The sequence below is a fragment of the Pagrus major genome, chromosome 16, assembly GCF_040436345.1.
Source record: "Pagrus major chromosome 16, Pma_NU_1.0".
In the NCBI taxonomy this organism is placed as follows: domain Eukaryota; kingdom Metazoa; phylum Chordata; class Actinopteri; order Spariformes; family Sparidae; genus Pagrus; species Pagrus major.
In genome coordinates this window covers 24,276,932-24,304,559 of record NC_133230.1, presented here as the reverse complement: position 1 = coordinate 24,304,559, position 27,628 = coordinate 24,276,932, and the positions used below count along the sequence as shown (strand labels likewise).

General features: G+C 44.0%; 1 protein-coding gene across 1 annotated transcript in view; it reads right to left on the bottom strand.

The window, feature by feature from the left end:
* Positions 1–27,628, bottom strand: part of akt1 (v-akt murine thymoma viral oncogene homolog 1) — a 33,610-nt gene that overhangs the window by 3,595 nt on the left and 2,387 nt on the right. The window contains exons 2-11 of the mRNA XM_073483417.1: positions 24,206–24,382; positions 9,149–9,277; positions 7,321–7,432; positions 6,900–7,026; positions 5,619–5,750; positions 5,428–5,493; positions 4,844–4,912; positions 4,588–4,713; positions 3,230–3,358; positions 121–335 (exon numbers count right to left, since the gene is read on the bottom strand). Coding sequence (XP_073339518.1) covers positions 121–335; positions 3,230–3,358; positions 4,588–4,713; positions 4,844–4,912; positions 5,428–5,493; positions 5,619–5,750; positions 6,900–7,026; positions 7,321–7,432; positions 9,149–9,277; positions 24,206–24,251 — 1,151 coding nt within the window. The 5' untranslated portion in view covers positions 24,252–24,382. The remainder of the gene's footprint in view (positions 1–120; positions 336–3,229; positions 3,359–4,587; positions 4,714–4,843; positions 4,913–5,427; positions 5,494–5,618; positions 5,751–6,899; positions 7,027–7,320; positions 7,433–9,148; positions 9,278–24,205; positions 24,383–27,628) is intronic.

Genomic DNA, 27,628 nt, shown 5'->3' with positions numbered 1-27,628 from the left:
CTAATTATTTTATTTCCACTTTTCTATAAGTTCATATCAGAAAACCTTAGTAAACGATAAATAATGGGATGAGTCCCACTGAGATTCGCTAATGTTAAGGAAACAGTATAGACTCCTCACCTTTGCATTGGGTCTTTCTTGAGAAGGCCAGAGAGCAGCGAGCGTGCCTCTGGGCCGAGTGTGCGAGGGAAGCGGATGTCCTCCATGAGGATGAGCTCGAACAGCTTCTCATGGTCCTGGTTGTAGAAAGGCAGTCTGCCGCACATCATCTCGTACATCACCACGCCCAGACCCCACCAGTCCACAGCACGGCCATAGTCATTGTCTTCTAGCACCTTGGGGATGAGGAGGAGGGGGGGAAAGTTTATTTAATGCAGCTGTTGGGATGCACATGAGTTATTTTGAGCTATTCTAGTGTGTAGGTTTTTACACAAAAACTCTCAATTTTTATTTATTAAAAATATATTGAGATCCCCTTTTTTCACTGAATATTTAAACAACAAGCCAAAGAAAACTTGAGGGCTGTGGAGACAGCAGCTCTTTAGGCTGAATATACAAACCCGAAAGCAACTGGTCATCCCCATCACCCCACCCCCAGCCCCACCAAATTTCACCTGCTCTCCCCCCTGGTCCGGGCCTTTGAGGCCGCCTCAGCCAACACTGACTCACATCTCACATTAGGAGCAAGGATAGAGTTTCCCCTGGAGCCCTGCATATTTAATCAGCACAGGGCCTTCCACACACACAGAAACACACACACACAAATACGGATCAACAAGCAGCAGAGGTGTGGGTCGCTTAAATAAGCAAATGTGTGGCAACAAACATGGACCAGTCTTACAAACAAACCGCTCGATGAACTCAACCAGAGTCACAGGGAGGGAAATATTTAGTCTTTTTATTTCCATAGGATGACTTCTTCTTAATGAGACAAACTCCTCCAGTGTTGTGCTTACAAAACACTGCAACCTGTTGCATGACTAATGTGCTGCTGAGCAGAGTTGTTCCAAGGTCTCTGGGGACGTGTACTGGATTCTACCTCGCCAGGCGGATGTTGAAGGTGAAATCAAGACAATGAGAACAGTCTGTTCTCTCAAACCTCAAGCAGTGAGATGCGCGGCAATTCAGACCTAAGAATAGACACTTAGGTAAAAAGACGTGGGTGGATTAACAGAATTAGATATGGACACAACAGTGCACGGACCGAGAGAGGGTCCTGAAAACGGATGGACGGATGTGTCCGTAAAAGGAACAAAACGACTTTGTGTGTGCGCACGTGCACAGAGCCGTGCGTGTGTCTGTGGGCACTCCGCCTGGCGCTGCGGTGAGTGGTGAGCATCGAGGAGGAGGAGGAGGACTGGGAGGGCAGGGGGAGTAACGTGAAGCCGGTGTGGGGCTAGGATTACTGGGCCGTCTCTATTTCCAGCGCTGCTGTCGTGTGATTCACACCGTGCGACAGCTGGGCCCGCAGCTGCCCCATATATGTAGAAGAGCGCCACAGCTGTGAAGCTGCCAGGAGCGCAGGAGCCAAGCTCATCCCTCATATACGTAACCAGGACTGCTTGCTTGCCTGCTTGGGCCTCAGCCCCAAACTAATACTGTTACACTGCCCCAAAGGAGCGGAGACAGGGGGAGGAGAGAGGGAGGAGAGGGCGCATAAAAGCACAAACACTTGCTGCTGCTCTGGAGTTCTACTCTGTATACTGCACTTTCTTGCTCACAAAGTTCAGCAGTGACAGCCATTAATCTCCCAAACTCATGAATCTTGATCAATTTCAACAGATAAGATTAAACCTGCCCACAGTTTTCTTTGTAGATGTTCACTAAAAGCTAATTCCTTCAGCCAATGATGGTATACTTTTTCTAACTACTTAATAAAAGTGACAAAGTGAATTTGTCCCCTTCCTTACTCCAGAGACAAACTGGTGAGGCTTTTACAGATTGGGTCTGTACTCTCCCTCTCTCTCTCCCTCCCTCCCTCCCTCCCTCTCTCCCTCTCTCCCCCTCTGCTCTGGGTGGAATATTCCCAGACGTTACAGCATTCCTGTGCAGCACACACAACAAGGTCATTGTTTACTGCAGAACAACCTGTAACACTGCCTGGCCCGCACTCCATAGAGACGCTCGCCAGCGACCCTGTTGCCATGGTAACGCCCCCTGATGTCTCTGTGCCCTGCGCTGCCGAGGCTGGAGCTGTCATAGACTGTGCTACAAAGTGGAGGAGCAAAGTGGGCTGGACAGAGTTTAGGATGGACAGGTGGGGAACTTTTTTTTTATGTTTGTCCAGGTGTGAGGGAGTAAATATTCCCATGCTGTTGTTCCTGGTGCTGATGGTTAGAGGCGGGTTTTGTCTGACTGATTAAAAAAAACCAGGTACAGGTTAGGCTGAGGCAGCGCTGTTGGATAGCATCACTGCTCCGGCTCTGCCCAGGTTAAGCAAAGGCATCCAGGGCAGCAGTGGGGCTGTGTCTCCCCTGGTGCCACACAACAGCTGTAGCCAATGTGGTCTTTTTTTTTTTTTCCAGTGGCTGAAGCTCACGTTTCCTGAGGAGCTGCCATCCAATCACCCCTCCTCCTCCTCCCCCTACCAGAAAATTCCAAATGGAGTCTAAAAACAACGATACGGCAACTGTGTCAACATGGACGCCCCTTCTCCCGGAAAACATTTTTACGGCAACAGGCGAGGGGCAAGCACAAACACTTACTCACACACCACGGCTAACACTCACAATGCGCTATCGGGTTACACGGCCCACTTCAACACTTGTCATACCTGCACGCAATACGGAGTAGCCACACCCCTCACCATACAGCAAATATGAGAGCAGGCTGCCCTGCCCTGGGCACACAGCACACTCATTAACTCACAGACTTCAGCTGGAGATTAGAAAGGCATTTTGGGACAGCTGCCCTTTCCTCCACATGCTTCTCATCCACTGATGTCAAACAACACACGCTGCATTTTTCTTTGGAATCCACTCATGTCACGCGTGATGGGACAAACACTCATATCTGGGATCCACATGATGTTAACTCTTTATCTAGTCCATTAAAAATGATCTTACTTTGTTTTTATTTATTAAGTAACGGAAACAAGGAAGTAAAGAAACATAATGAATGCAGGGCACAGAGGGTCACAGGATATGTTTCTTCATGTTTGCTTTCTTTAGTTTGTCATCCATCTGCCTTTGCTGGCGAAGCAGGTAGACTAAATCACTGTTGTGGTTACCTCAGGTGCTAGGTACTCTGGTGTCCCACAGAAAGTTTTCATGGTGGCTCCATCTTTGATCCCCTCCTTACACAAGCCAAAATCTGTGATCTTTATGTGTCCGTCTTTGTCCAGCATGAGGTTTTCCAGCTGAGGGGAAACAGAAAGAAGACAGATGTTATCATCATTGTAAAAGGACTCAAGCCAATAATTCTGGGAGGATTGTGAATATTCATTCATAAATGTAAAAAATACAGGAATCCGTGTTAGTTATACCCATTAAACTAGTGGGCAAGTGAATAAAATCTTCTTGTCAGCCTGTCTCCATGAACTACAATCATGAAAATTTGAGAGGATGTGGCATAACATAATCATTCAAGTGGCAGTGACTTTTGATTGCTACTTAACCCCCAAATTGATCATATGTTTCTGCCAAAGCCAAGAATGAAAACCATTTTCAAAGGCTGAAAAATTGAAAATTCTCTTGCACACAGATGAATGGAAACCTAGTTATTACATGCACAGGCAAATTGACCTAAAGGTCTTAAGGATGTGCATCATTCAGTATCATGACCTGAGATTGCATGGCCTTTTAATATCACTGTGTCCTCCCTCTCTGTCTCTCCCTCTCAGTTAAAGTCACCTGGCAGCTGTAGCTCACACGTGGCCAGCAGCGCCCGGCCAGAGTCAGCACATCCTCCAATCCTGCTACCCTGGCATTTTCAGGAGAACCCTAGCAGGCTGGGAGCCTGCCTCATAAACCCAAGGGAGAGAGGGAGGGAGGGAGAGAGTGCTGTGCTGACCTGACTGGTTTTCTCAGCTGGAAGTAGTAGGGCTACAGATGCCCACTGCAACACTGATAACCCCCCTACAGTCCTCCTAAACCAAAACATGTCCTTTTCAGTCTGCAACATCCATCTCTGATGCCGTCTTTAGGGTTTTGTTTAGCAAAGATTAAAAAAAGGAGCAGCTGAAACCTTCACAATGATGATGAATCTTTTCTGTTTGTCGACTAATAGTGCTGTACTGCCAGCTTATAAAATGGCGTCAATCATGCATCAGTATCACCTACTGAGAACACTGTATGCATGCTATAACGGGAGGCGGTGGCGATCTGTTCAAAGCGGACTGGTGGTTATTTCTGTCTAGCTGCAGTAAGCGTATGGACAGTGCCTCCCTCCAGCTGCAGTGAGGTCTGGAGACTGATCTGGGGGAGGCAGATCAATAAGCGCTGGCCACTGCCACTGCTCTGGATGGAGGCAAACCCTATTTATATCCTGCCAGGGGAGAAATGAAGGGAAGGGGGGTGAAAGGAGAAGACAGACGAGTGAGGCTGACAGCGAGGATGAGAGACAGTGAGGACGCATCTCTCCACCTACCTTTAGATCTCGATAGACCACATTTCTTTCGGCATGCAGGTAGTCCAGCGCTGACACTATCTCCGCACCGTAGAACCGCGCGCGCTCCTCTGAGAACACGCGGTCCCTTGACAGATGGAAGAAAAGCTGAGGGGAAACAGGGGAGATGAGAAGGCAGAGGACAGATGAAAGATGGAGTAGATAAGTCCAGAGGAAACAGGAACAGTAGGTCTGTTTAAGTAAAGGTGCAGATTTAGTAGTGGTTAAAATGGTTTACCTCACCGCCGTTTGCATACTCCATGACAAAGCACAAGCGGTCATGTGTCTGGAAGGAGTATTTCAGTCCCTGTAGACAGAGAACGAGAATGCTCAAAGCAGAACTTTCTCACTAATACAAGAGGAAGCTGCCATTTAAGCAGCTGATTGTAACAGCTGCTGCTTTGACCTTTAAATTACATTTTTGAAACACAGAATATCATATAAATAAAAAAAACAACAACAGCATAATGTATCCCGTGTGCTTTTTAACTACTGTTGTGTGGCAAACATTGGTTCCATTCATTGCATTATGTGTTGACTCCACCCACCACTTAGTTTTAACATTTTGGAGGAGGTTTTCACTACAGCCCACCTCATCCATGGAAAGAAAGAGTTAACTGATAAAAAAAAAAGAACGGCCAGTGTTGCTATAAAAAGGCCCAGCTCAACTGCAGCTTTTGTAAGAACAACTCTTCAAAACATTCCTGGTAAAACTCCCCCTTTTTTTCTGAATGGATGCTGCTGGGTTGGATTGAAGAGGTTCCCGAGGATCTCTGTGAGTTAAAAAAAGGTTTGGTTTAGGTATACGAAGGGGCTCCTTACTGTCAAGAACGGATGCTTTGAATTCTGGAGGACTCTGTTCTCTGTGAGTGTGTGTGCCACTTCATCCTGGAAAAAAAGCCATAAAGAGTGTTTGTGAAACTCTCACAATGGCTAACCATTTAGGTATCAGTCATGTGCTCCACTGCCCTCCCCCCAAAGTGTCTTTCTCCCACTCTTTGGCATCTACTCACTTTTGCTACGATCACCTCCTTCTTTAGGATCTTCATGGCGTAGTAGCGTCCTGTGGCCTTCTCCTTTACCAGGATAACTTTGCCAAAAGTGCCTTTTCCCAGGAGTTTGAGGTATTCAAAGTCGTGCATAGTCTAGAGAGCAGGAGGAGAGGAAAGTGGCATCTGATTACAACCAGTAGCATTAACAAACTCATGCTCTAACTAGCAAGGACACACAAACCCACTGACAACAACATAGAAGCATTTAAGGCACAATTTCACCCAGCATGCAATTTCCACTCCTCTAATGGTTTAGCCTATATGTGGTTGTGTCTCAGTTAACCTCTGACCCTGGCGCTAAAGAGAATGTTGAAAATGGTTGTGTGGGGGACATCCAATCCGGTGGCCTTGGACCTTTAAGTCATGACACATGCGGGGGTTGTGAAACCTGGTGGACATGCTATCTGGTGCTAAGCCACCCACGGCTGATGTTGAGAAAGTAGAGAGTGGCTGGGGAGAGGCAAAGGAAGGTGGGGTAAAGTAGTGTGTAAGGCAGGGTGGAGGGGAAGAGAAATGGTGAACTTGGAAGACCAGTGGGGTTTTATGTACACATATGCTGGCTTGACTCGGTTTTGACTTGGCACGTCAGCCCAGTGCGGCAGGGATTTGCTTTTTCGTTACAGCAGGGCTACCTGCTTTAAGGTATGTCTGATGACGCGCCTGTCTTGTGTAGTGGTTAACGGAGCGGCTATAAATACTCTTCTTCCCCGCAAAACCATTGAATAATAGTTGCTAACAAAAGCTCACAATAAAAGTCATTTGTTATTTAGCCATTTAAAAGCTTTTATTATGAAGCAACAAAATCAGGAAATGTTGGGTTTTTCCACCAGCAGCAACTTAACAAGACTCCCAAAACATGAAACGGTAAAAAAGCAGCAGATATCTGACAGTATGCACAGGGACGCTGGAGAGAAACTAAACTTCAAACCACAAAGATTCAGTAAGAAGCTTCAAAATTACTGGGAGCTGATCACAGAGTTCTTTTAAAGCGGTTTTGTATATACTCAGGGTGGGGATGAATAAATGTGGTTGAGTTAAAGGTTAAAACGCTAAAAGTGGAAAATGCAAAGATTATAAACTAATGAAAACATAATTATGAATATTATATTCCATTTCTGTCCCAAAAAACCCTAAATACTACAAACTAGACCTTCAAAAATGTATGGTAATGGACAATAAGATGTGTCAATGTGGGGAAAGTAGAGAGAAGAAGATAGACAGCAGAGTGTAAATGGACCGTACCACTTTGTGTTTGATTTTGGTCAGGTAGACCTCCATGTCCATGGGGTCCGGCGAGGAGTCCATCATCTCCTCCTCTTGTTTCTGCAGGCCTTCAGCCACTGTTTGGATGGCTTTAGTCCATTCTTCCCTGAGGGAGGCACATGCAGCAGAAAGATTACATCAGCCCATTTACCATCATGCAAGCCCAGCAGCCCAATCACGTAATTGTCTTCTTATCAACAGGAAGGCAATTTCAAGTGTGAGCTCTGCCAATAGCCAGTGGACCTTGTGCAAGTGCATAACGATGATTAAATGTGTATGTTTGTGCGTGCTTCTACATGTTAATAAAACAGAGGTCTTAAACTGTTCAACTGATTTCTAGCGTGTAAATGATTTGTGTTTTACTGCTCTGCGAGCCGAGAGGTGTGTGCTTCTCGCTTGCCTCTCCTCGGGGGTCTCCACGTGGAAGGTGCGCTCGATGACAGTGGTCCACTGCAGGCAGCGGATGATAAATGTGTTGGGCTTGGGCCGTTCTGTCTTCATCAGCTGGCACTCTGACCACAGCCAGGGAGAAAGGGAAGGGAGACGGCGAGAGGGGCCGATGTGTAGGGGAGCAGAGGAGAGAGACAGACCCACAGTTATAGCCATTTATCTTTATCGCCAACCTAACAGACACTGTCGGCCAATTTGGAAAAGAACAGGTGCACTTAGGTGGAGGAAAACAACTCAGATCTTGTCAGCCCCTTTAAAACTTAACATTTGCTAATATAGGTTTGGATTATGATTTGGAATCTGTCTAGTATTACATAAAAACAGAACATTAGAGTCAATAAAAATAATAAATGAAATATTAATAAAATATAAATATATTTAGAACAGTCTAGTTTGCAATTCTGCAACTGACACTTGGTTTGTTTTTTTCAAATATATTGCTTTTTGGGTTTTTCTTTCTTTCTAGGATACAGCTCATTCTAGCATACACATGTTTTCATTATTGATTTATTGGCCAATTACTTTCTCTGTTAATTGATGGTATATAGATTTCATAAAAAAATATTCTAAATTTAAAGCAAAACAGCAAAACAGAAGCCAAAACCAGAAAATGTTTGGCCTATCATGTTGGCATTGACAACTTTCACTTATTCTTATCAAAGATTTATTAAAAACAAAAGCATCACATCCTTTCCCTCAGTTTCTCTCAATTCTTACACTTTTGCAGCAAATAATTGTCTTATAAGCACTTCGCAAAACAATTACTCACAACAGTCTAATAACTGAATTTAGAGAGCAGAGATTTCCATCTGCACCTCCTTCACATTAACATCTGTTCCCAAATGAAACATGTCAGCAAATATGTCAGGACGTGACACAAAACGGCCTGCGTCTGATAGATGGAGGACAGGGGAGTGGACCACCACTGAGATCCAACATGGCTCCATCAGGGTGAATATGTAATCCAGCTGCAGCAGCCCCGTCAGCAGCGTCGCACCATGTGTCCTCTGCGGTGGGGTCGCAGTGGTGACAAAAACCGAAGCCAGCGCTGATGGAGGCAGAGCCTTAGAGCGCAGCCCAGATAAATACTCGAAATCAGGCAGCTAATAGCCACGATAACTCAAGAGTGTCGGAGAGGAAACATTTTGTTAAACAAACAGTATGCTGTCTAATTGCTCTGTGCAGTCATCTGCACAGCTTATCACAGCAACTTTCTCTGATGTGAAGATGGAGTGGGCTGAGCTGCTCCGGGCATATTTTTGTTGTTGTTGTTAATATTTTCTGTCACAATATAAAAACAGAGTTTGGAGAAGACACATACAGAGAAGAGGAATGACAGCTGATGTATTAATGTTGGGAGCCAGACATCTTGCATGCACATTCAGTGACAGAGCTTTGCCTTGGAGCAGTGCCCCTATTGAAAGAAACTTGCAGTGATGCTGTTGAGACGATACTAGTGCCAATTTGCTAATGTTTCTCTTCATGATCATTTAAAGTGACATACAATGATAAAGTGAAACTTGGGCATAATATTACAGATGACTCGCTTTACTTTACCTCCTAGGCATGATTTCATAAACAGTTTTTTCCTGTTAAAACTACTTTTTCAGGCTGTATAGAGAGGTGAGACGCATGTAAAACCAAAACAAGTATGGGAACATATTTGTTACAACAATGCAAGTGAAAACAAGAAGGCAGCAAACAGAAAAAAGCGTGAAACAAGCTGCCAAGAAACAGAGGGGAAAAAATGCGGTGGTTTCTGTGAAGCAGATACTCACGTGCGACAGAGAAGTTATTTAAGGGGGTTTCCAGCTGGTCAACATCTTGCGGTCGCTCTTTGTAGCCAATGAATGTACCATCACTCTTCAGGAGAAAATACCTTGGCCTCCAGGTCTTGATGTATTCTCCTGATATGAGAAAGAGATTGAAAGAGGACTTCTGAGTTACAGGAGACCAAATAAAAAAAAATACTTGTGACAAAGTTTTAGAGATTTTCAGAGGGTTTTTGCTCACACAAACATTAATTGAGAAACTTCACATGCTTTCACATTCACAAAATGCTGACCCACGCATGGCCATTTTGTTTACATTGTGGCTTCATGATTAATGGCAAAACAGTGTCGTCCTTTCTCTTTCTGTTTTAATTCCCAGAGGTGCAACACATTTCCTGCAGTCTAATTACTATGCTGTTCACTAATGCACCCTAAAATGGCCATCTTGTCACCGTCTTTCCTTTAGTGTAGGTCAGCTGCAGGACAAATGGTGGTTTTAGTAGGAGTCAGGACCCTTTCCCCTACCAGTCTGTCCTCTTTCCAGCAGTCACTTGAAATGTAGACTCAAAGGGAACATTAAAACTGTTCAAAAACTTTTCTATCCCTCTACCTTTTCTATCAACCGGTTAGTTAAAATACACCAAACTGACGAATGCTACCAGAAGGGAAGGAAAAGCTCTGTTCAAAAGAGTTTGAACTTACAGTAAATATGCTGTATACTTAAAAAGAGTATGCCACCGATTTAGCGTTGCACTTCTATAATACTGCTGGAGGGAAGATGGACAGTATCAAAATGAATGCAGCGGAAGCAGAGACATCGTAATTTATCAAAGTTTTAAAGTAGTAGGCTATATTTATCGGGTCATTTTATAGATGAGTAGAAGTATGAGTTAATGGCTTAAATGACGATACTGTTGACTGGAGATGCACAATATACAGTATATCAGGCTGATAAATTATCCCCCCTGATATTGGGAAATTCATTAATTTTTTCTGTGCTCTCCCCTAATATTATTATTATTGTTATTATATTATCAGCTATTTATCAGTATCTATAAAATTATAGCTGATAAATAAAGATGACAATATGAAAACAAGATGCTTTCATGGACAAACACAGCATCTACACACACTTCAGTTGGTTTGTGATCCGTCTATAAACACACAACATGTCCTATAGGGGTTCAGAAGGGAGGGATAAAGTCTATGACTTCTAAAAAAATCTCAGTAGTGATATGGAATATTAAATCATTCATCTCTGTTCACCACATCTTATTCTTTACCTTCGGCCGTGCATAAACTACAGGTTCGGAACTTCTTTTTAACATACAGAAATGTGAAATTATCAGTTATATTATCGGTATTGGCCATGAAAAGCAGTTAATTATTGGTTATCTGTATCGGTTGAAAAAAATCCACAACCTACATCCCTACTGTAGATCAGCCGGTCTGAAAACCGACTTGTGTGACTGGCCACTGCAGCGTGACATCAAGTTGCGTTGATTCCGTTTCTACTTTTTGCAGCAGCGCTTTGGTTTCTGTCCTACAGAGGTCAGGTAAGTGGACTTTTTTTCACAGATTTGTTTCATTTTCATACTATTCGTCAGCCCAAACAGACACTGCCTCAAAGTACCTCACTTGAGGCAATTTATCATGTGTTTGTGCAGCTATCTCTGGAGCCAACAAAGGCTTTATACTCTTTTCTTTCATATGCAGCAGCACTCCCTAAGAACTGCAAAAAGACTTTGACGTTTGTCTGTCAAAGCCTGCATTCAATTTTCAAATAAAACTTTCCACAATTCCCATTTTCGAGACAACACCCATAACCTCAAGCCATGCATATCCATCCCATTCACTTAGACACACTAGCATCACACAAATGAATCTCTCGTAGGCAGACTAAACTCAATTTATTCCGGTGATGCTCCAGGAAATGTTGCGCCAGATGTTGTGCAGACGGGGGAAAAAAACAGCTTACATACCATAACAAGGCAGTGGCACACAGTGGAGAGGGACTTGAATATTTATACAGGAAAAGTGTAATTTATTTTTAATTACGGAGCCGCATATTAACCCCATGCAGCGCTGTAGCAAGCTGTCCTTAATTGCCCCATTTCCTCCAACACAGAAGTGTGGTGTGTGTGTGTGTGGGAGAGAGGGTGTGTGTGTCTGCAGGGGAGAGGTAGGAGATCTGTCAATATGAGCTTCTGTTACCCTCCTTCAAAAAACACACACACAAGACATTACTGGCTGATCGGTTATTGGTTTCATCAGTCAGTAATGTCTCCTCTTTTTAGTGTACATCCTTCTAAAATATTTAAGAAGAGGACAAGAATTTACAACGCTGGCTGAATGTCAGATTTTAAGATTTGTCACTTTGACACCTCAAAATTACGAACTTCCTCTTCCCGCTTCTTTTCTACATTTTTTTGAGAAAATAATGACATGAGCAGCAAACTATAATAGGATATTTTCCATATGGCTTTACTCTGTCACGATAAAAGATGAGGAGGAAAGGGAAAAGCACTTAAAAGATAAAGCTGACCACATACAGCAGGAAGAAGGCTTTGTCAAACACGCTGTCTGTACATCACCTTCCAGCAGAGCATCAGGTCATTAAACCCAAAGCAAACACCCAAGTGCAAAAATTTACTGCGACTGGCAAGGTGGTGGCACCAATCACAACACCAGAGGAAACATCTGGCCCAGAACACAAGATACTTTAGTCTTCAATCCACAGCAGATGTCCAATATGTTATTACATTTTTCATTGTGGCACAGGAGGAGATTTTTCATCCCGTTTTCTGCAGAGTAAGTGTTTTCACACCAAACATAGTTCATTTAGAAATTAGCTCGACTTTATTCAGCCGTCTGACACGTGCCGGCCTAATTGAAATACACAGCGGCAGGAATCAGTTTGCTGGATTTCCCTCATGCCTGTTTCAATGTAACACAATTACTTTGATGAGTCGTTTGTCTGTTTTAAACTACAAGCCTCACCAATCAACCCATGCACATCAGTCACCCACACGTGCACACTGGTCTCCAGAGAATCCACATGCAGACTGTTATTTATCACATGCCTTGAGGAGAACTGGACGTTCTTACTTCAGCATAAAATCTAAGCATAGAGGAGGTGCTATTTAATATTACTTGTAGCCATACAAGTATGAGCTCAGAGTGAAACCAAAAGCCTGTTCAAAACAAACATAAGTTGCCATAATCTTTCACACTGCGGCCAGAAAGTCTCCTGAGCCCACCGTACCGAGCCTTGTTTTCCTCAGCTGGGCCCCAGCTGGTGCCTCGCTCTGTGGTCAGGTTTTGGCTGACCCATATCCCCCAGCTATAGTTCATGCCAGCCCACAGTGAGGACAGTATGTGCACAATGCAGAGGCAGCATAATGAGCCCCCTACCTGACACCGTGACACCAGACGAAGGCTCAACGTACGCCGGTGGAAACTAAACTTCAGGGTTTGTACAGCTCGTTTCAGGCACTTTCAAGGTACCTAAAGCGGAACTTTTGAGGCTCTCGAAGTGTTATCATCACATCTAAATTGTTACTATTAATGCAATTGGAAAAAATAAAGATTAAAGAATTCTGTTATACACGCAGCAATGTATATCAATGTATACTGTCAATTGGTTTATTTTAACAGCTGTTCATATTAACTTAGGTTATTTATTTGTTTTGATCTTAATCATTCAATACTTGTCAAATTTGGCACCAGTGGACAACATACAAATATGATTGCATCATTTCTTTAGAAAGATTAAAAGATTTGTGGTTACATGAGTGGTTGTTTAGATGAAACACCAAATTATGTTGAAAATCAAGCATTTTTTAGGTTTGAATTCAAGCATATTCCTAACGTTGAAAACATAAAAGTTCAAATTAACGTCTTTTCAAATCATTGCGAGATCTCAAGACTTCAGGAGACTTGAATTATGACAGAAGAGCTGTATGGAGCCTTTTATGTTTGGTTTTCAGCTGGATTTGTTTTTGTCTTAAAACAAGTCCCGATCCTCTTCAGTTTTTTAGAAGAATGCTGCAACACTGTTTTGCTGTGAAGCTCCAGAAATGTTTTGAGGACTATGAAACTTCATCCGACTTTCCATTGGGATGGGGATGAGTAGATGATGACTGAATTATTATTTTTGGGTGAACTTAACCTTTCGGCACTTTCCTAACTTTCAAGAGAAGAAATCCTGTAACTTTCAATTTTAAAGTTTTGGTTTGGCAGCAGCAATGCAGCAAATCCCTTCCAGACTGAGTACAGACCTCTCGAACATTACAGTATTCAGATGCTCCGATGGGCCTGGACAGGTGTTTATGTGTACGCATGTGTATGCTTGTGTGTAAATACATTTGTGTGTGTACACTGCCTTCTGGGTAGCGAAAGGTTTTTGTGTGTCACAGACTACAACAACATCCACTTTGAAAGGCTCTGGGCTTTTCCTGCCAGCTCCGCTGACGCACAGCACTCACCAGAAGTAGCATGGGTGGTCATACGTGACGCAGCAGCGCGTGGCATGGCGTGTATCAGCTCGACATTCTCCCACACTGAGGTGGCCTCGGTCACATGGTTGTGGGGATGATGACAATGCCAGCTCACCATTCTCAGTCACTAGACGCGTTTAAACAGCTGTCACTTGCTTGAGTTATGAAACTGTGTTATTAAAGATCACCTCTACATGTGTATTAAGGCATACCGACAAATTTAATTAACATCATCTCTTTCTAACTTGTTTTTTTGCAAGAAAAAAAAGTATAATTACCATAGTAAAATCCTTAAAATGGCACCTTCTCCTTCTCCCTCATTAAAAAATTCCAGAACATGTAAATATTTATTATTTCACATGTTTAACTCCCAGACACAAGGTGCCTCCTTCTTCACTGTCCATTCTCAGTGTTTATGCATTATACATCACACTTGTGTCTACTAAATTCCTGACCAGAATTGGCTTCTAAACTATTTGTGATGTCACAAATCATGCTCGTAGACCCACCTTTTATAATCTGATTTTCAGTAAGCACAGAGAAAATTTACAATTTGAGCGATAAATGTGAAAACAGCCTTCTAGTGTCAAACATTCAAATGTGGAAACAAGAAGAAAAACACATTTTTGACTGGAGGGGGACTTAAGGATATTATGACAGGTCTGTATGGTCACTGGGGCGAGGCCAGACAAACAAACATGGTGGTAAACAAGCACGTCAAGGAATGTGACACTTGAGGTGTAAACTCCTCCTGAGATTACTGAAACAACTACAGTGATACTAAAACTGCAAAAACGGAAAAGTCACACTTTCCACGTGTGGATGGGAAAAAAAAGGGAGACAGCCTTTACAAAGACTGTCTCAGAGATGTGGCACCTAAATATTGTGTAACTCGACATCTGCAATGCACATCCTTAACTTAGTACATGCTCTTTCTAGACAGGAGGACACTGCAACTTCCTCGTCTGTGACCACAAACCAGGTCACATGACAACAGTGGAAGCAGCTATATCCGGTAGTCTATGTGTGTCTATGCAGTGTAACCCCCCGCAAACAGTCTGCACTCAGAGCACAAACAACAAAGATGACCCTTGTCAGCTTCCTATTTACACCCATTTCCCCTTCTACTTTTATTCAGTTCTACTTTCCATACTGTGGCCTTTCTTGAGCACTGACATGACGAGAAAGTGAAACTGACAGCTGTGCATTTTGTTTTCTTAATTATTTACTTAAATACAGTAAGTAGAGTAAATGTGCATTTTATCATACAGTTGCTGTTATATAGACCCACAGAATAAATCAAGACCAAATATTAGCCCTGCTTCAATAATTTATAAGAGTTGACTTCAATGCTTTGCAGAGTAGACCCCAAATACATCCTGTGTACAGTAAGAAACACAGTGCAGACTGCTGACAAAGGACAATAGGCCTCATAACAACACAGCAGAGCCTCCTGCTTTAAAGTCAGTTCATCATCACTGATGTAAACTAAACCCTTTTGATGTCAACGTGTTCTCCAAAACAGGAAACTGGCCAACAGACAAACTGACCACAACCTAGATAAGATGAGGCCTGCTTCAAGTGTCAGGTCTGACTGTAACTGCCGAGACACACTTCGCTATGAGGAAATCCACTCAAGGATCTGCGTCCCGGAATCAAAGCTTTTCTAATAAAAGTCAAGTGTGACAGCAGACATGTGGCTGAACTCAACCAAATTAGAGGAAGGACAAAAGAATAGGGAGACTGATTTGACACCAGATGAGAGATGAGAGAACTAGAGGGGATGAGAAAGCCACGCAGTGTGCAAGGAGTGGAGTGGTAGTGAGACAGATCACTACATATGTTCCCCACATATGTAGGACTGTGAGTGGGGGGTGCGAGGGCAAGTGGAGTGTGTATGAGCCATGCATACTGTGTGTGTGTGCATGGGAGGAGCTGTCAGGGCCTGATAGAGTGTCTTTACATGACAAGCAGCTGCTGAGGTCTGGGATGCGCGCTGGGCAAAGTGGAAAATAATGAACGGAGAACCGCTGCCAAACACAACAGAATTCATCTTTATTTGCCAACTGCTGCATGTCTGTGTGTTGCGGACAGCTCCAGCCTGCCACCACCACGCCCTCTATACCCCAAACAAACACACACACACACACACACACACACACAAGGTACAGGAGAGAACAGGTTCGGACACAGCTGTACATGGTGGAGCACCGTCTTGTTTGCTTATGCACGTGTGTAACATACACAGTTTATGTCTAGGTCTAATGGTTTGTGATCTGAAAGCCTTTAAACGCAGGTGAATTTTTATCAACAACAACACGAACACAACACGAACATTTTTTAAAAATGAATCAAAGTGACATCTTATATTTCAGATGCTGAAAGTTTAAAGTTCTAAAAGGTTTCACCACATTTCTCCAGGACTTGCAAGATTAAAATATGCATTCATGTTCTCTTTCAACACTGAAGCTATTTGCAAGTCAACTTGGCTTAAGAGGCCTCAACAGTAAGGACTGGCCAGGCAGGCTCATTGAGGGGTCAATAAATAAAAGGAAAAAATGGAAGGTTTTAGACAGAAGGGGGAGAGAGAGAGTGACAGAGGTTAGTTGCTGTTTCCGAGGAGCGTCCTGTTCTGTCCGTCTCTACGTGACAACGACAGGAATGTTGAGGTCCCAGCTGCTGTGGCTTGTTGGCTTTTAATAAGACACATCATGCGGCATTCATCGTGGGCCCCCAAAAGGAGAGTGCCTAACAATGTGTCCAAACTAACAGCTCTGTTGCACGTCATCCCTTTCTCACCCCTGTCTCTTTTTACTTTGAAGGATTTTAATAAAATTTCAGGAACAATAAGTTAAACAGAGAGGACCACCTTAGTCATCTTGCACTAGATAAGCTATACACATACACACACACACAGTCACACGACACAATCACAGAGAGAGAGAGAGAGAGAGAGAGAGAGAGAGAGAGAGAGAGAGAGAGAGAGAGAGAGAGAGAGAGAGAGAGAGAGAGAGGGAGAGAGAGAGGAACCAAGAGAGGGTCAGACAAAATGCGCCTCTCAGTGCCCACACCCAGTGGTTGGACTTCCTGAGGGGGCTGCTGTTGGGTTTTGTCCCCGTCTGGCCATTCATGGCTTGGGGATGAGAGGAAGGGAGCCAGTGGTAACTACACGAACTGTGCATGTGTGTGTGTTTGAGTGGTGAGAATCGGATGAGAAGGGGCAAGGGGGGGTAGGCGGAGGTTGAGGATTAGGGAATTAGAACTCCAAAGCGAGGGAGGAGGGGGGGAGCGGGCTGCGTCTTTTGTTGGTTTTTCCTCAGCCGCCCCCGCCATCTCTTCGGCCCTTTTCTGCCGGGTTCTGCCTGTAGGCTGCAGCTGCGGCCTGCCACCCTGTGCCCTGCATCTCAATGAGCCACGGGCCGCCCGCTCCAGAGGAGAGGGGGCTCCCTGATGCAGGGGTCACCACTGAGCCCCAGCAACCACAAACTCCGCCCCACACCGTCCCTTGCTCTGAGCCACAGAGCTCTAAGACGGGCTTCTTTTGCTGCCCGGACACCCATCTACCCATTCGCCCCTCTCCGCTTTGACCATATAAGGCAACACCAGGCTCACATGCCATCCTGAACTGTCCAGGAATTTGGGCTCCTTCATTTTATTCCTCCTCTCTTTATGTCTTCCTGACATCCCCCTCCTCACCAAACCTCTTTTGTTGGCCCCTCTCTCTCCCATGCAGCTGGATGGGGGGACTCCATTGCCAGGGCTTTGGCAGCAGCATCAACAGGTTGCGGGGAAGGGCCACCCTGGCCTCCAATGTAGCCCTCTCTGTCTCTTCCCCTTATCCCTCGCTCTTTCTCTCTGTCACTGCGGTTGCCGCTGCTACCCCAACAGGAAAAAAAAAAAGCAAGGGGGAGGTGGGGGTGCAATGGAGGCTGCCCCTCTTTCTCACGCTTGTAAGAAAGCCCTCACTTCTTCTCCGTGGTGAGTGACACCTGCTGATTACCATAGAGACACTGTGGGAAGTTCCCCCCTGCCACACTGGGGCTGAGATTTGCCCCCTCTCCCTGGGTAAACAAGCAGTCCATGGATTAGTTAACTGGGTTACTGCATGGCAAACAAATAAACACACATTATTTAGAGCAAATTAGTGCCAATGAACTCTCAATGACCAGCGTAAGATCCAACACCATCAAACAAGCAAGGAGACAGGTTCTGGAGACAAGTCATCTCCAGCTGTTGCTTCCCTCTAAAAGTGTGACAATACCCTGTGTATGGCCTCTGAATAACTTGTGAAATATGTTCTGAGTAAGACAAAAAGCTGATGTGGAGGACGTAGCACATATCGGAGCATACAGTCAACTCTTAGTCTGCAGACAGCTGAGCATCCCCTCCATCTCTCTGTCTCCCCTACCCTTGCTAAACTAGAGAGAGGTGCCAGTGATGTGATTGATGTTGGAGACTGGGAGCTTTTCGCTGGTCCATAGCCGCTTCCGCCATGGGTCTGAGTTGTCAGCAGGGTCATTATCCTAGCAACAGGGTGGTGGGGCTGTGGGTGAGGAGTGTGTGCTGGAAGTGGGGGGAGGACCGAGGGAGAGGGGGGTGAGCTGTTGGGGGCAGGCGGAGGCAGAGAGGAAAGAGGGGAGTTAATAGAGATGAGGAGAAGAGGAAGAATGTGGGAGTAAGAATGGAAGAGAACAAGAGGAAACGACAGAGACAAAAAGAGAAAGAGGAACAGAGACGGAGAGCGCTGCCGAGCGCCACAGTTGCAGTGAGCAGGCGGACTCTGCACAGCAAAGTAAGCACACAGCAGGCTTGCCGTGAGAGGAGGCGAGCGGTGGAGGTGCCACCTCCCTCAGCCTCCTGGTCTCTCCCCCCCCCCCATACCAGCCAGCCTGCCTGCCGACAGCTGCACCCCAGTAATTTACTTCTCTCCACCACATTTAACAGGAAGACTGCTTCCCATTACCCAGGGCAGGGGGTCCACGCTGACGGCCAGACACCCGGCCAGAGCGCTGGCTTCCCGGTGTGACACCCTCTGCTGCTGGACCCAGCCTACAGGGGCTCCTTTCCCAGATCAGCCTGGCACTTCAACTTCCACTGCTGGTGATCAACTGGGTAGAGTCTGGGTATTTAATCATCAAAGTTTGAATTGTGTTGTGAAGTTATTTGACTGAAACTTTTTATATAGTTTTTGCAAACTACTAAATTACCCATCATCACATAATTATATCCTCCAGTTTATTCACAGTTTTCCCTCCATAAAAATCCCTTTAATCTCTCACTTAGATTCTAGTTGTTTTCCACACATATTGCAATTTCATGATGTTCACTGGTTATAATAACTGCTGTAGGAAAACTCAGGCTTCAACTTCTCTATTCCTAAATTTGATGAAAAATCTGCAACATGCCTCAACCCGATCTCTTTTCAATTTTTTTATTTGGCTAGTGTTGGACTCGAACTGACGTTAACTGAATATTTAGATGAAAATACATTAAAATATCTTGTTCTTTGATTCTATATCTTTTAATGACAACTTGTGTTTATAAATTGAGAATTACTGTACCGATCATCAAATTGTTCTACTGCTGTACTTATCTTGTGAAGGGCTCATGCATATGTAGAATATGGCCTCAATAGAAAATGTAAGATGCAAGTCTCCTTCCTTTTATTTTACATTGAAATATGTATTTAAACATGACAGCAAATTGGCTGAATAGAGTTTCCTAAGTTGTGTTTGTTACTTTTGGACACTAATTGGACATCAGTTATTGTGGCCATCTATCTATTTGTTTTCTGATTAAAGTAACTGTATCACTATGACATCTCCAAGCACCTCAGGACATCAATCATTTTGGGATCCACTCAACTGGATTTAGTCATTTTATGTGAATTTGGGTTTTTCCTTGTTATGCGTAAAAAAGCCTGAAAATAAAGTAAGAGCTGCAACTATTAATCAACTAGTCAATCAAAAGAAAATTAATTGAAAAAGCATTTGCTGCTTTTCTTTTCCTTTCTTTTTTCATTTATGATTGTAAATGGAGAGACTTTGGATTTTTGACTGTTCAAGCAATTTGAAGACATCACTTCGAGCTCTGGGAAATTGTGATGAGCGTTTTCTACATCATTTGGTCATTTTATAGACTAAAAGATTAATCGGGAAAATAAAAGCGAGATTAATCGATAATGAAAATAATTGTTATTTGCAGCCTTAAATGTAGATGCAACAGTTCTGCACTACACAATGTGTGTGCTGCAGCATTGTGTGGCCCATGACAGCCATAGTGAGGGGATGTGTAGGAGCCTGGGTGAGCCCTGCAGCAGAGCTGGCAGCCAGTCAAAGTCCTGAAGTCCTGAGACAGCATTGCAGCATCATGAGACATTCTTAATCAGGTGGGCCTGCTCCTTTGAAGAGCATTTAACTGTGCAGAAAACAAAAGGTCCCCATGCTGAGATCACTAATACAGAGAGAAAACAAATACGAATGCTGGCTGAATTTTTGGAAGGCTGTTCACCAGATGCAGAAGGCACAAATATTCAAAAGATCAAAAAAAAGTTTCATCTACATTGACTACTGTGTCACAAAACCCATGCATGCTTCTCTCCCCTCCCCATTCCCAGTGTGTCTCAGGCACTTTCCTGGACCACCAACAAGGTCTCGCTTGGAGGAGCAGCTCATGGGTGTCCTTCAGCCGCATGACCAGCAAAGGAGCCAATCAGCTGATGAGCTCAAAACCGAACCGTGAGAGGGTCTCTGTGGCATGTCGCACATAACATCCATCTGCTCTCCTGAGGCCGACTGGGTCACTGAGCAATGTTCTGGGAACATCACAAAGACGCTGCTCAACTTCTGTCTCCCTCTCTGCCTGCCCCTTCATCTTTCCCTCACTATCTCTACTAGTGTGCCCTCTGCTTGCTTTCCCTCCCTCCCTCCCTCCCTCCCTCTCTCTCTCACCCCACCCCCTCCTCTCATGAGTCGGAGCCAGCTGAGCGTGCTACCCAAATCCAACAGTTGTTGCGGCCTTCGTTAGCCTAACGAAGGGGCCGGCTCTTTATACTTGTCAGGGAGCAAATGAGTCAAACAAACAAGGGCCAGGGAAGAGGGGAGGACAAGCGAGCGCTGTTCTGTTGAGCTTCACTGGGTTCTTGGCCGCGGCACTTCCCTGGAAACTAGGGAACCCACAATCTGCCTCTTTGATGTCTGATGATGCTCTGGCTTTGATGGAAACTTTGGAAAAACACACTTGCAAAAAGAAATAACATGCTGCTCGGTCTTTGCGGCCACTAGAGGCCGCAGGCACATTCAAAGTGTGTGGGTGCGCTCTGTGAAGGATCTAAAGGGGAAGTATCATCTGTGGACGCATAACAACTGGTTATGATAGTAACAACAAAGTTACAGTGTTTTTGCAAGCCTGTACTTGCGATGTGGTCGGTGCATAAGGGTACTCGGTAATGTCCTGCTGGCAGTGTAACTTCTGAATAAATATGCTTCACACTGTCCATACACTTACACATTTGCATATGCATGTCCAGAAGTACACAAACGCTAACGCCCGTCCTACTCGGCTGCTTTGTCTTGCATTCCAAAACTGTCCTTCCAAAAACAGACAACCAAGATAACAGTCACAACAACACATCCAAGGCAGTGTCCACAATCCAGACACATTACTGCAGCACGAGGCTTAAGGAGAAAGTATGAAGGTGTGTCCTTCAGAATGAGATCATTTCACTGAGCGCAGCCTGTCTGGAACAAATGCACAGAGCACTCCAAGGCCGAGAATCTGCAGCCCTAATGACAGATTAGCTCTACTGGAGGGTTACAGGGTACTAAGGCACAATGCTTGCTCTACTTTCTTCCAGGAGCCTCCACACAGTGCATACTGAACATGACTAATCAGACAGGAATCAAAGAGTGAGAGTGAGTGGCAGGGTTAGTTTCAGCTGACGTTCCAGAGCTGCTGGACCATGACATCCATTCATCATGTACCGCCATTAAATGGGTATTACTGGAGGACTGTACCTGCTTTTGTTAAGTCCCATACGAATGCAGTTTGGTTTTAGATCATGTCCATGGAACACACACAAAATGTTGATGGGAATATGGAGGGCTATCTTTTGAAAACATTAAATTAGTGTTTTGAGTGCACACATGGGAGTAATGAGCATGCTGAACACACTTGGAAGCGGTATAAGCCATTTATTATTACGCCCACACGGAGATGTGAGTCACTTGGGTGGCGCCACCGCGCAAAAAAGCTCCACTAAAAGGTGCAACATGGGATGATAGCTGCGTGGGGGCTACCTGGCTGTGGTGATGGACAGTGAGACAGGGCTACTGCAGGTTCACCTTCTGTGCAGTGGCTCTGGGGCAAAGACTGCATGACAGTGACGCGACACTAAAAGCCTTCCTGTCAAGGAGGCAGGTGGACGCCCTCCAATCAAAACACAGAGACTCTGGGTGACATTTCACAGGGCACAGCTGCTGGGCTGCGACAGCATGCCAACTCACTATTCCTGAAGGGTTGTTTGTTTAGTGTGTGCATGAGTGTGTGTCACAACTAGAAGGGTGTCACTGCTGGAACTGTGTGTGTGTGTGAGTGCATGTGTGTGTGTGTGTGTACACTACTGCCACACTACTTTGACTGTTTTTCTTCCAGTCACTATTTGACTACTCTTGTAGTTATATTTTACACTGGCTCCCTATCAGAATCTTCCATTCTTATCAGCACTGCCGAAGGTGTGGAAAAATAGACCCGTCGCAGTTTTGTAGCGCAAAAAAACACACAGAGAAAGAAGTAAACACCAGAAAGAACCGTGAGGATTCAACTATACAGTAGAGATGCCATGATTAGTCAATTCATCTATTAGTCAATTAAAAGAAAATTAAATTAAACTGATGAATCGTTGAAGTAATTTTTAAAGTAGAAATGTCAAACGTTTCCTGGTTCCAGTTTCTTAAATGTCAGGATTTGCTGCTTTTCTTTGTCATTTATGAAAGTAAATGAGTCTCTGAGTTTTGGACTGTGTTTGGACAAAAGAAGCAATTTGAAGGTTCACTTTGGGCTCCAAGAATTTGTGATGAGCGTTTGGTCACAACGTTTTGACATTTTATAGACTGAACGATGAATAGGAAAAATTATGGTCAATGAAAATTGTCATTAGTCGCAGGCAGCCCTACTAAACAGATATAGAATGAATGAATGAAGTCAGCCTAACAAATGCAATTTAATGTGTCCCCTTATAAAAGAAAGGATGTTCCTATTCTTGTCTTCACACAATAACACAGTTCGCCTCTAAGGCCTCTGACACATGACAGTAATCTAATTAGTTACATAAATTTTGCTTTTAGATTTCAATGAACAGCTGTAGGAAATTAAAGATTGTAGATTAGATAAACCTCTATATTTTAACTCTGCAGCATTCTTCTGTAGTCAACAGGGCTTGTGCAAATGCAACACTAATAGGAGGGCCCTCACTGGAAGGACCAGGGTGTGTCCGCCTGAGACCAACTGAGCCGAACCAAGCTGACCCTTTCCTACAACAGCAGCCTGTTATGCTCTTAGCCCAAGCCTTGAGGAGGGGGAGCGAGGGCTAACGCACCACAGCGGCACACTGTTCCCCCTAGAGTCCCAGGAACCCTCCTAGTGACCTGCTCCCATCACCTTATACCCTGAGTCAGAGTCTCGGTTTCCCCTTTTCCAGTAAAAGCCTGGTTCCTTGGCACTGGGCCCGGGAGCCTTCATTGGTTTTGGAGAGGTTCCTTATCCTATTTTGCCCCTGGTGGTAGTGGTGGTAGTGGAGGAGGCAGTGGTGGTGGAGTGGGCTCCGTGAGGCAGCCGCAGTTTGAAGGCAGAGTTAGTATGCACACATAAAGCTGCTCAAAGCCAGCAGGTATGTGAGGAATGCCTCTTCATCCAAACAACAGGACTCACGCCCGACACAGAGCCACGCCACGCCACACAGCGCTGTCAGAGCAGCTAAATGGGGCCCACTGGGGACTCTGCAGCTGGATGGCTCTGAACATTAGATCTGCTGTACAGCCTGTTTAAATATGGTGATCAATCAACTCACACGTGTCATCCGGTTCAGGCTTATCTGCAGTATTTAGAAAACAAATCTGTGTAACAGCAAACTGCAGTAAACTTTTTTTTTATTACCCCAGCAAGGTAGATTTGTCAAATATTTGAGCCATTCAAGTAAAAACTTTAATTTTTAGTTCATAAAAATCTGCCATGTGGATGAAGTACTTGCTTTGCAGTTTAAATGCATTTCTCCCAGATGTATCAACAAGGGATTTGAAATATTTGCATAACAAAGATATTTTAGGGTCTTTGCATATTTTGTTTTCTTACCCTGCTAAGTCAAGCTGCACAGTTTGCACAGTTGGGGTTTCTAGTACATTAGGTGATGATGAGTATACTACATCTTGATTTAAAAATACATAAATCTTTTTTTGACTTTGGTTTCAGGCACAGCAAAGTGCAGTTCCTATTGAAACAATCAAAAATTTTACTCTTACAACTGGTATGAAATCAAACTATACAGCGCAAACTTTAACAGTGCATTTACCTCTTTTATGCAGCCATCCCTCCTTGACAATCACCACATTGGTCATGTTGGTGGGCAGGGTGGAGGATCCAGGTTTCCCACGGGGAGAGACACAGCTTTGTTTCCTTCACTCAGCCCTGTGCAGGAGCCTGGAGACGGGGTCCTGGGGTTTACAGCCGCCTTCTCAATTGTGGTTACCTATTAGTCGAAAAGGAGTAAAAATTAGCCCCATATTGAGGTGAAAGATTTTTTTCCACTTGTCTGAATATTAACCCTCAGGTCAACATAGCAGAAGAGAGGCAGTGGAATTGTTATGGCCCTGTTAGTGGAGGATATGTTCAAACCACAATTTAGTCCCTTTCACATGTGGAACCTGCAACACTGCAAGGTTCAAATATCTGTGAAAGGCCGTGGTTTTTGGCATTCACAATGAAGTCTCCCCATATTGGAAAATTCCATGCTGTTCACACACGACACAACCATTCCTGATAGTTTTTTCTAAACATAACCAGAATAGCAGTGACTTAGAAAGTAGTAGCACAAAACAGGCTGTCTAAATGAAAGATTTTAAAACTTATTTTGCAGTTGCATGGCTGCTTATCCTGATGGCTTGTTTTTGGATCCTATTTTGCCGTGTCATAAACATATGATTTTGTAATCTTGTCCTTTAACTGTGTTTTTATCCTGTTAGCAGGTAACAACAGACTTTAAAATTTAAGAGATCTTGTTTTTGTTTGCACATGAAGTACACTGTAGGATGTGAGTTTCTGAGGGGGGGTAGCAGGAACTATTATCCCACTTGGAGATTTGTGTTTTGGCTAAAACTTGGACTGGATGACTAAAAAGGGCCTGAAAACAAAATGATTTTCCAATTGCTCTGTTATGAACAGAACCTTCCCTCACATGATCCATTGCATACCACTGTGAAGTTCAACATGAACGTGGAAGGCACTTTGAAATGCGTCGAAAAAATATTAGGCAATAATAATTAAATTCACAAAATCATACGCTTATATATTATACATTTTAAACTTTTACCTAAGAGTGAACATGTCGAGCCTAGGAACTACACACATCAAGGTAATCAACCACAGCCAATGAACACTGCAGAGAAAATGTTCTGTAAATGTTTCCATGGCTCCAATTGCTTGAAAGTTATTCATTTACATTATTTTGTTACGACAGTAATCAAGACTGATTGTCATTTTCTTGTGCGTAAGAAATAGTTACTTGTAAAATCAATTATAGATTTGCAGTCTTGCAATACAGATTAAATACAGATGAGATTCAAATATCATTTCACATGAGTAAGAAATATTTAGTGGCTCCTGAAAAAAATTATTTGTTGTCCACATTTCCATGACAACTACACAAACTTCATCTGCTGATGAAGATCATGTGATATGACTGAAAGCTCCAGAACAGCCACTAAATGGGCCTCGGGGTGACATTTTTCTGTTGACAAAATAAATAGGTTGTGGGGTGAAGGCACTTTGTTCTCTGTGAGGATGGATAGATTAAAAAGCTTCAGAGAACATAGACAACATTTGTTCTCCATCTGTGAGTGTTGCTGTTTTTATTCACACCTGACTCGGGGTGGAAGCATTATGGCACACTGCCTGCATGAGGTTTACAGAACAACTCAACAACAACCTATTCACACATGAAACACAGATGAAAAAAAATGCTGTCACATAGTAAATGTGTGAAAGGGTCATTTAAGTGCCACATAAAAACTGAATGTGGGTTAAAGGGAGTTTTTTTCCTCTTACCCATATTGTTATTTATGCATCTAGATTGTTTTGGTGTGAGTTGCAGAGTTTTGCAGATATCTGCATTATCTTGAATATAATGTAAGTAGATGACACTCGGCTTGTGGTGCTCAAAGCACCAACAATAGATATGAAAAACTCAACAGCAATGCCTCTTTCAAGAAATCATCATCTGGTTATACACGATAATCCACAGACCTTGTTGTGAGCAGTTTCATGTAGGAACTATTTTCTTTCCGATTCACCGTGCAGAAGGAAACATGCATGGAAGAGAGGCTAGTTAACTAAGCTAGCCAGAGTTATAGCTTAGTTCGGAGCACGGCATTAATGTTTACATACCACGCTGTCATGAGCCCCTTTGTCCATGATTAGACACACAATTTCTTTTGCATGGTGATACGATTCACAGGTGTAGTTCGTTACAAAGAAAATAGCTCCTACATGAAAACTACGCACAACAAACATAGATTATCTGAGTAACCGGGTCATGACTTCTGGAAAGAAATGTCGCTGTTCAGTTTTTCAAATGTATTTTTTTGATGGTTTAAGCACCTCAAGCTCGCAAAACTCTGCACGTCATGCCAAAACAATCTAGACGGATAAATAGGGGTGAACAATAGTCTTACCTGTTCAAACTCAAGTCAAAACATATTAAAGAAGACAGTGCTGACAGTCATCTGATAGACCAACATGGGGCTAAATTCCACCATAGACTTAATCGTCAATGGCACTTATGAAAAACCTGCAGGCTATCATAACTAAAACACTTGACCTTTTGATTCATTCAGCACTTCTTTATGATATAAAGACAGCTTTGAATGCAGGGCAAAAGCAAACGATCAATCGGCATACTTGTTCACACAAATGTCACATATTGCACCAGGCAATCTCTGACCATTGACTGAAATCAATTTTCCTGCTGCTGCTCCGTCAGAGTAAGGCCATCAAAAGAGAGCTCTGTCTGAGTGGCCTCATCCAGCTCACTGGCGGGGACAACAACAGGAAGTGGATGTGACTATTGACAGACTACGAGTCATATCAGTACAGCCCCAGGCTCTAATGCATCTGTCACTGAACGAGCCATCAACACGCCTTTTGCTGCTCACTTCCATCAATGAGCAAAAGTGAGTGTATGAGAGCAGTTTATTTTTGCTCCCTGTTTTTGTTTATTGCACTTGGGGTTGTGGTGCTTGTGTCACACAGTCGACGTTGGAAGGGATCTCGGAGAGGGATTTGAAAAAGCACACTGAGTGCTATTCAAACTCAGGATCACACAAACCGTTGGATCCCTTCTGCATCTTAGTGTGTACTCTGCGACACAGGCACGCACACATTATATACACATTTGGGATACATCACACAAACAAACTTGAGCGACTCACACACACACACCACAGCCAAGAAAGCAACACATGCACAAGAGCGGCTCTGGAGCCACAACAGAGCGCTGCTGTTTTAATGGGAGCGACCTGTTGCTACTGCGGCCTGTGTGGAAAAGCTGGGCTGCTGCCAGCGCTGCAGCCAGCAGCCACTGAATGAACCCAGTACCCTGACAGTCGGTCACATGGTCCTCAGGCCTCTGGGCCACCGCCTGCCTGCCTGCCTGCCTGCCTGCCTGCCTGCCTGCCTGCCTGCCTGCCTGCCCTGCTGTCAGCGGAGCTTTCAATCATTC